Below are 11,640 nucleotides of genomic sequence, written 5' to 3'. Positions count from 1 at the left end.
GGAGATGGGTTGAACCGACAGCAAGGTGGCAGGGTTGGTACGCTGATGGAGTCAGGGGGCTACTGTCCAAATGGAAGAAGGGAGTGTTAAAAATAAAATTAAACATGAACTTTGAAATAAGTTCCACATGGTTGAAATAAGTTTCACATGGGTGGCTAGAGAAACATGTGGTGTTGGGTTTTCTAATAAGGCTGCCATTGTCTTAGTTTTTAGTCTTTGGTAAGTGTAGAGTTGGTAGGTGGGGCGGCTTGTTGAACAGTGATGGCCACTGAGAGGGGGGGGAATCAATGGACTATAAAACTTTTTCCTCCAATAGGTTCACCTCCTAGTTCACCTGTTGAGATCTTTAACACTCACCACAACCACTCACACAGTCTTCTCAAAAGACACACAGACACACAATCACGTTGTAATAGCAATCCTAACTTAGTCTCATACAACCACAGTCACTGATACTGCTGCCAAGAGCTGCAAAACCAAATGTTGCCAAGAGCTGATGCTATCACACAATATGACACTAAACTACACACTACTGGCACATATAATCACATATACACCCCAGCCTGACAGTCAAAGGCTCTACAGGTGTGCACACCCATCTTGTAGAAAAGCACTTCTAACCAAAGCAAGCAAACATCCACAACACAGAGAAATATGTGCTTCGGCAAGTTGTCTACATGCACGGAGTAATGGTCACTTGTGCTTTAGCATCTACTCATCACTAATTTTTTTCAGCATAGAACTGAGAGGCCGCACCCACGGCAGATGATGTTTTAGTCACACCTATGACTCAGGACATCTGACCTGCTTCTATCCCTAAGTATAGAGACAAGGGTATTACCCCTAATGATTTTTCAGTATCCACTAGTAATCAACATTGTGTCCAGATCCAATTGGACAACTCAATAAAAATAATTGGGCTTATACCGTACAATGAAATCCACATAGCATAGGTCTATGGTAGTATAACCTAGCTAGCATATGCAATGGAAATACAGTACATCAAACAGAATAGGCAACAAAGTGTAGAAAATCTCACAACCATGCACTGTCTCTGATTACTGATGTCCGGTGATGGAGTCTGACAACTCTGGTGGCTCACTGGAATCTTCAACTTCTTCCAATTTGATGGAGAATTGGAATCTTCAAATGTGCACTATCACTGGTGTCCCGGAGTGGTTCCTGGCAATGTGGGAAACCACAACTCAACTCCCCTTCTTTCTTTTTAATGGGGATCTCTTCTAGAGATCGAGGATCGCTCAATGGAAGACTGATTGAGTAGGCGGGCTGTTAACACGTGTGATGATAAAGGGATGGTGGGTTTTATATTTTATGTGGGTTTTGTATTTTAGGAGGAGAGGGTAATGTGGAGGGAGAGAGAGATGGAGGGAGTAATGTGGGAGAGAGATTAAAGGATGGAGAGAGAGAGATAACGGTGGGGTAACGTGGCTAGGGTGAATGAGAGGGGAAAAGAAGGTGGAATGGGGAACGTGAGGGTGGCACGGTGGAGGTGAAGGCCGCGGCTCTTCTAGGCCGTGGTGGTGGTGGTGGTGGCTCTCTTCAAGGAGCGGAGGGGTGGCGCTCTTCTAGGCGCTTGCTGCTCTTCAAGGCTCCGATGAGTGGCTCTTTAAGGCCAAGGAGGGGTGATCACAATAGGATCGATTGGAGCAAAGGCTGCACAATAGTTCTCTTCAAAATTCTATCTCAATTCCATTCCATGGTTGGGGATTTATAGCCGAAGAATTGGTTACAAATCTTTGGTAAGAATAGAAAATAAAATATAAAAATAATGGAAACCTTCCTAAACTACTAAAACTTGTAACCCAAGTTGCATATCACAAAAGATCCTAAGCACATAAGGAAACTAGTAAATAGGAAAGCCAATAATCCTACATACATATAGAAACTAGTGAATAGGAAAGCAAATATTCTAAAAATCTAAAATATGTGCTAAGATAGGAGGGAAGGCGTCAATGACTTGCGTTCCAAGAATTGATGTGGCGCCTAGGTGAGGTGGCGAAGGCGTTGGGACAGTTGGCGAATCCGCGTCTTGCATCATTTCCTCCCAGTTGAAGAAAAGTTCGTCCTCGAACTCTTGTTCCAATCAATGGTGTTTGTCGTCCACTCGGATCAAACAAAAACAATTCAAAATGTACCTTGGTGTTGTTGATTGTACAAAGACACTTGCACATCTCAGGTACGAACAAATTGGAACACAAATGTGATTCCATTTTCTCACATCAAATTTGTCGAACAAAATTCCTTTGAAGATGAAACCAAAGTTGGTCTATTTCCATTGTTGACGACTTGAAGAAATTGGCATTCAAATGGCAATGACATCACCTTCAGAAACGGGTCAACATACGCACTAATAGTCCTGCCACATAATCCCCGGATGCTGCAACATCATTGCCAACATGTCACATCACTGTCAAATGACTAAAATGCCCCTGTGAGTTGTATCAACACCCCCACTGACCTTTGTAACTAACTAAGTCACCAACATACTATTGGATGCTCTCTGTCACCTCTTTAGGCCATTTGTACTCTGTAAAATTACATAAATGCCCCTGAATGTTGTCCATGCTTAAAAATGATAGAAATGCCCTTGGATGACTCCCAAACACTATGGGACCTCTGTATACATTGCTAAACCTCTATAATGATGTCACTGTCATTGTGAACATTTTAAGAACTACTAGGGATGCTGGGACACTATCCAGTCACGGCCTGCACTACCATAAGCATGTCTACTCAATCAGAATGCTGCTTAAACTAGCCTGAGCGTTGTAACTGCACTAAGATGCATTGCGTTGACCACAACAACACACATGCACTGTGTTGACAACAATGACAACCAACACATAGTCACTGCCATCAGCATTGTGTGTTCAACACAACTTTGGTATCAAAAGAGAAGCATGTTTAGAATATTATTGAATAAGTCCATGATCAACAAGTGGTGTTGAATGGATGTCTTCCTTTTTGTTTGTTTGTTTGTTTATGTATAAGTCTATAAAAGAGTATGTAATGTGGTCATTGATATGGACCCTGATCCTCTACTGCCGAGCTGGCCGGCAGGACCCTATTGCCAAGACACAGCAAGGTGGGGAATGACCACGTTACCCCTACCCGAACACCTTGCCCAAGTGGGGGTAAGGTGGTCATTTACCGTCTTGTTGTGTCTTGGCAGTAGGATCCTGTCGAGCAGCTCGGCAGTAGAGGATCCAAATTGCATTGATATATGTGAACTGAATAAAAAAAACAAGTTGTAGTTCAATCTCTATTAGTTCTCTTTCTCTCTCTTGTGACTCACTTCTTCCTTTGATATTATTTTTTTCTAGTGAACACTGAGTGGTTCCAACAGGGAGCAGGGTGAGGGCGAAGTTGTAGGAGTAAGAAGAAGGGCAAAATTGTCATTTCCTTCTAAAACTAACAAAGTTGGTATTCTTGGGTATGAAAGTAATTTTAAAATTTTTAAGGGTGGTAGACTTAATTGTTTAAAACCCCAGGGATGGTAGACGTAAATCTCTCAAAAAAAAAATCACAAATTTTTGTGGATTCAAAATCTATCATAAAAGGTTATTTTCCAATGCTCCCTTCTATTTTTGGAGGATTTTAGGAGATTCTAGGGTTAGGTTATAAAAGAAGAAGAAAGAAAACAAGAGAAACCGAGAAATAAAACAGTTGGATGTCAAAGTTCCAAAGCTAATGTGCCCTCTCCTAGGACTTAAACCCGTGACGTGGTGATCGTCTCTGATACCAAATATTAGGTACTTAATCAATACGTCAAAAACTCCAAAGTTGATGGAACACTATAAATTAAGCCATTTAACCTATTTTATACTAGACTAGCCAATTTAGCGCCAGTGCACTGGATCAAGCTCCATTAAGCACATAACAATGAGGGAGGGTGACTATCGCAACATATCAATGGACGAGTAGGAAGAGAATAGAGAACGAGAAAATATCTAGAGCGAGTGCAGTTTGCAACTTAACTTTGCTCTTCAAGTTGTTCTGAAACAGGTAGATTAACCCTTTCTTTTTTAAATCGGTCATTCTTATTCTACATTTTTGTTACATTTTGTTTGTCAGATTCATGGTTCTAAGTATCGGTATCATATTGCTTGTATCGGGCAATACATGTATTGGTTTTTTTAGTTACTGATACCGATACCGATACCGTATCGATAGCACGGTATGGACAAGGGGTACAATGATCTGAAAACTCATTTTTTAAGAAAATCAAGGAGTAATTTTGTCTGATACCACCGATCCAAGCCGATATCATATCAGAATTGTATTGATTTTTTGTGCCCATAACCGTTCCGATACCCTACACTAGAACCATGGTCAGATTGGATCGGATTTGACAAATTAAAATTCCACTCTCATTTCGTTTCCGACAAAACACAAAATCAGTGAAATCACTCCCAAAAAATGAAACCAAATGCACTCTGAAGTCTCTCTTTGTTTTTCTGTTTTTTATTTTTTAGGGTAGAATCTTTCATCAGAATTGAAGCAAGCAATTTTAACTACTTCCTAATATCCTACTCTTTTGTTTTGTTGTCAGTTTGAGTTGAGTTGAGGTGTCATCTTCAGATTTGTGGTAAAGTTTCGAGACGTCGATAGTGATATGTGCGTGGACTTGGAAACTCACGAAATGGCACACGGCCTAAGATTCAACGAATTCAGACCATCAGAGGTTTTTGTGGTGAATGACCATCAGAGTCGCTCTCCCATCAATATCATCCATGTGATGTGGGGACCACCTCTTTCAATGTCATAGGAGAACATCGGATAGTCGTCGGATCTTATTCTTCTACCAATTAAGAGAGGCGATATAGACGGTGAAGCTGATCGAAACCAAAACCAAGTTGCTTGCTTCTGATCAATAATCTGCATATTTCTCACCTGTTACTGCTTCAATTCTTCGGTCCAGATAGCTCAAGACTGTATTAGGCAATGAGACATCAAACAACCAAATCTGAGGTATACAAGTAAAGGCACAAGAAGAAAATGAAGACCGATAGAACAGTTTGTGCAGACGAGAGAAAGGCTGTACGTGAAGACTTGTCAGTGACGAGGAGGGAGTGAATTGGAGCCGGGTTTCCCTCTTGTGTGCAACCAATGGTGCAGAAACGGAGGTTCTGGTACTACTAGATTCGTCAGTCACGGCGGCTGTGTGGAGGTTTTGATTTGAGTACTTACTTCCTCATTGATGATGAGACACGGCGAACCCACTGCAGCCATGTCTTGGATGCTTGTAGCTTTCTTTATCGTACTACTCTCTGTTGCTTCTGTGGGGTCGTCTCTCGCAGTACTGGACCAAATTCCCAATGTTAAGTATCGTTCTTCCCCGCTGGATCCACAGAGAATGGTAACCTCTCTCTCTCTCTCGCCCTTTTGTGTTGACTTTTCTGTTTTGAGATATTGAGGTTCGGTACTTCGGTAAGAAGAAATTTATTAAAGATAATGTCAGAAACTCATGGCTGCATCCTTGCAATTCGACTCAAGAACCACCATTTCATAATCTTCGTATAGCGCATGTAAGAGAACAACACGGATGGCCATGGCCTCACCTGCTACCACCGAGTAGAATTTTTCTGGGATTGACACAGTTAGGAGAGGATTACCATCAAAATCCCGATAAATCACACCTAAACCACCGGTTGAAGAATTGGGAATCAAACTTGCATAGTTGCATCACAGATTATTTTGATGGTATCAAGGAGTAGGAGCAATCCAACCAATAAAAGTCTAAACCATAGTTAGCAAAAAATGGCACAAATTAAGCACCCTTTGAAGTCTGAACCATAGTTAGCAAAACCGGAGCCTTATGGTACGGGTTTTAAACGGTAAAAAATTACAAACGGATGGTCAAATCAAACAGTAAAAAAAAAAAAAAAAAAGAGTACAGAATACAGATGGCAAAGATTTAAAATGTTTATATTTTAAAAAAACCAATACTATTTTCAACTAAATTGAGGAATTTTTATTTGAAATACATGTTTCTAGTTTCAGTGTCCGTACATTGACCTTTAGTTGAAGTCAATATCATGAAAAGTATAACCTTTCGAGTCATCTTTATGTTGATGAAAGAATCAGGCCGATCAAAGTACTAAAGAGAAAGATATGGTCAGTTAAGTAAATCATAATTCAACAAGTCAAGATTTACAAAAAGTCAAAAAGATTTTTAACGCGTTTTAAAACAGGTCTTGCGTTTGCCCTTTTTCTCGTATGATTGTGAAACATACGACAAAATGTGTTTAAACAGTTTAAACACATTTTGCTAAGAGGTCTAAACTAATATACCCACTTACTTTAGATGTCTAGATGGATTTAAAACCAAGAACAAGGGGTGAACATTATCTGGGCTCATTTATGGAGACAGACTTTGAAATTTTTCTATTTTAAGGTGGTGGTGGCCAGGTCATCGTAGTGGTTATTCTGGTTCCAACCCTACCAGGACTAGCCCTTTATGAACACCAAGAATGTTTTTTTCTTATTTCTGAAATCTGGTAGATAATGATGAGAGAGAATGAATAGAACTCCAAATTTGTAATCTTTATCACTTCAACTTAGTAGAAGCGTGTCTATATTTATAATCTTCTTTCATATGTGAGGAAAAAAAAACAAACAGTTGAGTTCTTACAAGAAAAATATGGATGGAAATGGAAATTATTTTGTCGCGCGATCTGGGTCCATTCCCATACTCTTCTTGAGTCCAGGTAACATTAATGTCTACTTAATTAAAGCTATAGATTTTCGACAACTCCAATAATCATTTCCGATAAGGATTTCTTGTTTGTATGAATGTACTAATTAATTGCATGTTCTTTCCGATCGATCAGGACAGTGGGCAATGTGGTGGTTCTCAGAATAATAGAGATTCATTGAAGTTCTTTGACGGCAATTTCTTCAGTGATACCAAGGTACCAAGCTACGTAATCTGATAATATGATCGAAATTTGTATGTATAACCGATACAACCCATGATTTATTGAAAATGTTAAAAACTTAATTAATTTTCTCTTTATAATTTCGATGCATAGGCAGAGGAGATGGCTAAGGGTGCAACAGACAGAGTTGAATATCCCCATTTTCAGAGCCAACCGGAAGTTGGTTGCTTCTCTCAATGGCGGGTTACATGATCCATCTGTCTTAGTTTTCAATCCTGAATGGGGTGGTATTATTACTCAAGAAACAACACCAGTTGTTCGGGGTCAACACAGACCATTCACTTATCCTTCCCTTTCATCACCTGGCATTAAAAGACCTGATGATGATGAAGATATAGCTTTCATGAGTGTAGGTCTTTAATTACTTTGTTCAATTCTCTTCAATTAGAAAACATTAATTAATGGTCTTGTCTGGGGCACTTCTTGCTTAATTTCTATCCTGCTCATGTATGAGAAAGAAGGATTGTGTTTTCAGGTTCTTGAGTTGGGACAACTTGTTAAGACAAAGCAGATTACATCCCAGGAACTTACTAGAATCTTCCTACAGAGATTAAAGAGGTATAATTGTGTTCTTGAAGCTGTGGTTTCTTATACAGAAGATTTGGCTTACAAACAGGCAAAAGAGGCTGATGATTTACTTGAACAAGGAAAATATTTAGGTAATTAGTATACCTAATCAGTTTAATTCCTGTAGTCTTCTTTTCATGAATATTAATTGCAACTTTTCCACAAATGAATAATTTTTTTTTTTTTTTTTGTTTGATTGTCAACAATGTTTCAAGTTTGATTAATGTTGTATAGGTCCTCTCCATGGAATTCCATATGGATTGAAAGACATAATTTCAGTGCCTGGATATAGGACCACATGGGGTTCAACAACATTTCGGAATCAATTTCTCAACATGGAAGCATGGATATATAAAAGGTCAAGAACATTAATTGTCACTCGATCTAATTAAACTTAACGGTGATCGATCACTTACTTTTTTAGTTCTCTCCCTATAATATACAGGCTAAGATCTGCAGGGGCAGTTCTAGTTGCGAAGGTTGTTACTGGATCACTAGCTTATGACGACATATGGTTTGGGGGAAGGACAAGAAATCCATGGAATATTGAAGAATTCACCACTGGTTCATCAGCTGGGCCTGCTGCCACTACCTCAGCAGGTTCTTCGATCAATTCATTAATTAGCTGCTGCTGCTGCATGCTCAATCAATTTGAGATTGGTTTCTCGATCTGCAACTCAATTCATCTCAATTAAGAATGAAATATTTCGTGTACAGGTATGGTTCCTTTCGCGATTGGTTCAGAAACAGCTGGGTCTATTACGTACCCTGCTGCACGTTGTGGTGTAACAGCATTACGCCCAACTTTTGGAACTGTTGGTCGAACTGGTGTTATGAGCATCTCAGAAAGCTTGGTAGGTACCGCATTCTTCTTTTGTTAGCTACAATATTCCATTCCCTTAATTTATTGGTTTACATGAAAAGGGCAGTGGAATATTCTGATCTTGATTCTGTTTTAATAGGATAAGCTTGGTCCCTTCTGTAGAAATGCCATGGATTGTGCAGTAATTCTGGATGCCATTCGAGGCAAGGATCTAGATGACCTCTCCTCTAGAGACGTTTCTTTTGGGGACCCCTTTTCTATTGACATCACCAAGCTCACTGTCGGCTATTTGGAAGATGCGGAGATGGAGGTCGATCGGTCTGCTTAATTTTGATTGTCTTCATATATAGACTTGGTTTTCTGTGGTTCTCGAACCTCTTAATTATATATAATTAATTAATTACTTGTTGAAGCTGCAGGTTGTGAATGTTCTAGCTTCAAAGGGTGTTAATGTGGTTCCTTTTAAGCTGAATTACACGGTCGACTCTGTTCAAGGCATCCTGAATTTCACAATGGATGTTGATATGTTATCACACTTTGACGAGTGGCAGCGATCCGGACTGGACGATGTTTATGAAGCTCAAGACCAGTGGCCTGTAGAACTACGTCGTGCTCACCTGGTACCAGCAGTAGACTACGTGCAGGTAGGTTTCTCACACACACACACACTCACACACATGTCTAATTAATCATCTCTATAGGAATGAATGATCACAGGGAGTCCAAGGAGTAGCACAAATGAAAAATAACACAAATTAATTAAGATCGATATATAAATATGGAGGACATTTTGATAATTTTTCTGGTGGACACAAGAAGACGATGGACTGGGCGCATCCCTTCATGGGCTGCTTTCGCTCTATATATAATTGTGATGCAATTGCATTAGACGACTATGATCTTGTATGCTGGCCTAGCTAGGCGCAAGCTTGGAAGGCTGATGCAGTTAAAGATTGTCCAATTAGGTTTCGAAAGATTTTATTTTGACCGATGGTTAGGTTATATGAACCTTAATTAGACTTCTTATTTTGGGTTTATTGATGTAATGAGCCTCTTTTATTGTGTTAAGTAAGTTAATTAGTCTAGCCTAGAAACAGTGCTTTTTTGTTTAGTATTTTATGTCAATGGTTTATGTTGTTTAATGAGTGAGCCTTGGCACAATGGTTAAGTTGTGCCATTGTAATCTGTTGGTTGCAAGTTCAAAACTTGGAAACAGCCTCTCCTGTTAAGCAGGGGTAAGCCTGCGGCCCTCCCAGACCCTGCAGTTGTGGGAGCCTCGTGCAGTGGGGCACTGTTTTAGTGGACGAGCCTTGACGCAATGGTTAAATTCCTCTATTGGAAATAGCTTCTCCATGAAGCAAGGGTAAGGTTGCGTACATTTGCCCCTTCCCAATCCTGAAGTGGCAGAAACCTTGTGCACTGGGACGTTCTTTTTTATTTTATGTTATTTGGAGTTTTCTATACATAGCAAGTATATATTTGGTAAGTATATATTAGATTTTTGTTTAGGCAACTTGAAGAGATGGTTGTTTATTTGGTCTAAGCGTCCTACAGTTACTTTTTTTGGTTTTTATAAATAAGGTTGTAGTCCTAAATGAATTTGCCTATATATGTTCAATTAACAATTGTGAATGTCCACATGATGCAGGCACAAAGAGCACGAGGAAAACTGATACGGGAAATTCGTGAGAGCTTCACAGTTGATGCATTCATTGCCAATGCAACTGGTTGGGAGAGAGTTTGCATGGGAAATCTTGTGGGTATGCTTGTCATTGTTGTTCCCACAGGATTAAAGAGTATTGAGAACCCACCTCCAGGTGGTACTCCACGTAGAACCACCATCACTACTGGGATTTATGCTCCCCCTGATCAGGACCACATTGTAAGTAGTTAGTTACCTCAATAATTACCAGTGCATGCTGAGGGTGTCAAAATGGAATCAAAGATTGTCGAACCAGAATCGATCGAACCAAATCACATCGTATAAAAACGATGCAATTCTGATTTCATAGGTTCTATTTTCGATTCGGTTCGATTCAAAATCGAAAAACGTTTGGTTAATCGAATAGAAACCAGATAGAAAACCAAGATTAGGAATATTTTTATTTGTTTAAGAATGGGATTAAGCACTCTAAAATATTAGGACTCCTTGAGATTTTTTTGAATTTCAATTTGAATGCCAAATTCATGAAGGAACGGAAGATTTTAGTACGAGCATGTCTTAGTGGACTTTGTTAATGAATTGAGTGGAGTATGGATTAGTGATGTCCTCAGGTTAATGTCCCTTGCAGTACTTTGCGGCTTTGAGTAATCACTTACAAATTACCATTACAATTAGCATGTCTAAGTGAATTTTGCCTAGAGTTAGATATATATGAAACAATGTAATTTTTCCTATAACAAGGGTATGGAAAATAAAATTAAAGGATATAAAGGTGAAACCGGCATTACAAACCGTATGTAAACCGGATAACGAAAATCGAATAAAAACCGTTAAAATCGCATCGCATATAAAACGATTCTTGTTTTTGAGTAGTTCTTATTTAGTGCAATTTTGATTTCTACCTTGCAAAATGTGCACCAAATTGAAACCGCACTGTTTGACCCCCTTACTGCATGCTCTATATTACTATATATTTGTGTATCTCTCTTGGAGGATGTCTTATATATATTTATGCCGCGGCAGTTTATTGTGGTTTGTTAGAATTGAATAATTTTGTTAATTTCCATTTGTGAATTGTGCAGGCTCTAGCATTGGCCATGGCTTACCAATCTGTCACCGATCACCATAAAAAGCGCCCACCAATTGATAATCTTGGGCCAAATGATTTTATTCCAGATCCTCGATGGTAGAGTTATATATATCTACCCTCCTCGATCGTGTCTAGCTTTGGTCATGATTAAGAAAGAGATTCATAAGATCTATAACCTTCATCATATATGTACACTACAATTCAGGATTCTCAGTTTCAGGAGCTTGATCGGTGGTTCAAGTCTCCTCAACGACACCTAGTTCACATTTAATTGCTTTCCGAGAAGTGGAGCCTGTTGGTATCATATTTGACCCCCCTTGTGGGTCCCTTCTTTGCCTCCTTGTGAGACCATGATGGCCATTCGGCCCTTGAATTGCACCCAAAAAAAAAAAAAAAAAAAATTCAGGATTCTAAAAGTGGTCATTATTGGATGTAACCATGTCTCATGAAATATATGAAAATAAATCAGAGATTTTTTGTCTAAATTCAGCCTGTTGTGGCTGACTTCAATTAGGTATGGCGATTGCAGTCCGTT

The 11,640-nt window shown here is 39.3% G+C and overlaps 1 protein-coding gene across 1 annotated transcript; it reads left to right on the top strand.

The window, feature by feature from the left end:
- Positions 1-1,074: 1,074 nt before the first annotated feature.
- LOC122668310 (putative amidase AmiD) lies at positions 1,075-11,264 on the top strand. The gene is given in 12 exon segments (XM_043864896.1): positions 1,075-1,185; positions 6,855-6,935; positions 7,056-7,088; positions 7,090-7,311; positions 7,438-7,621; positions 7,764-7,887; positions 7,975-8,129; positions 8,247-8,383; positions 8,492-8,662; positions 8,772-8,996; positions 10,001-10,234; positions 11,098-11,264. Coding segments are annotated over 12 exon segments (1,785 nt in total). The 3' UTR covers positions 11,206-11,264.
- The last annotated feature ends 376 nt before the right edge of the window (positions 11,265-11,640 follow it).

Source organism: Telopea speciosissima, chromosome 7 (assembly GCF_018873765.1).
Source record: "Telopea speciosissima isolate NSW1024214 ecotype Mountain lineage chromosome 7, Tspe_v1, whole genome shotgun sequence".
Taxonomy (NCBI): domain Eukaryota; kingdom Viridiplantae; phylum Streptophyta; class Magnoliopsida; order Proteales; family Proteaceae; genus Telopea; species Telopea speciosissima.
This window is presented reverse-complemented; position numbering and strand designations above follow the sequence as displayed.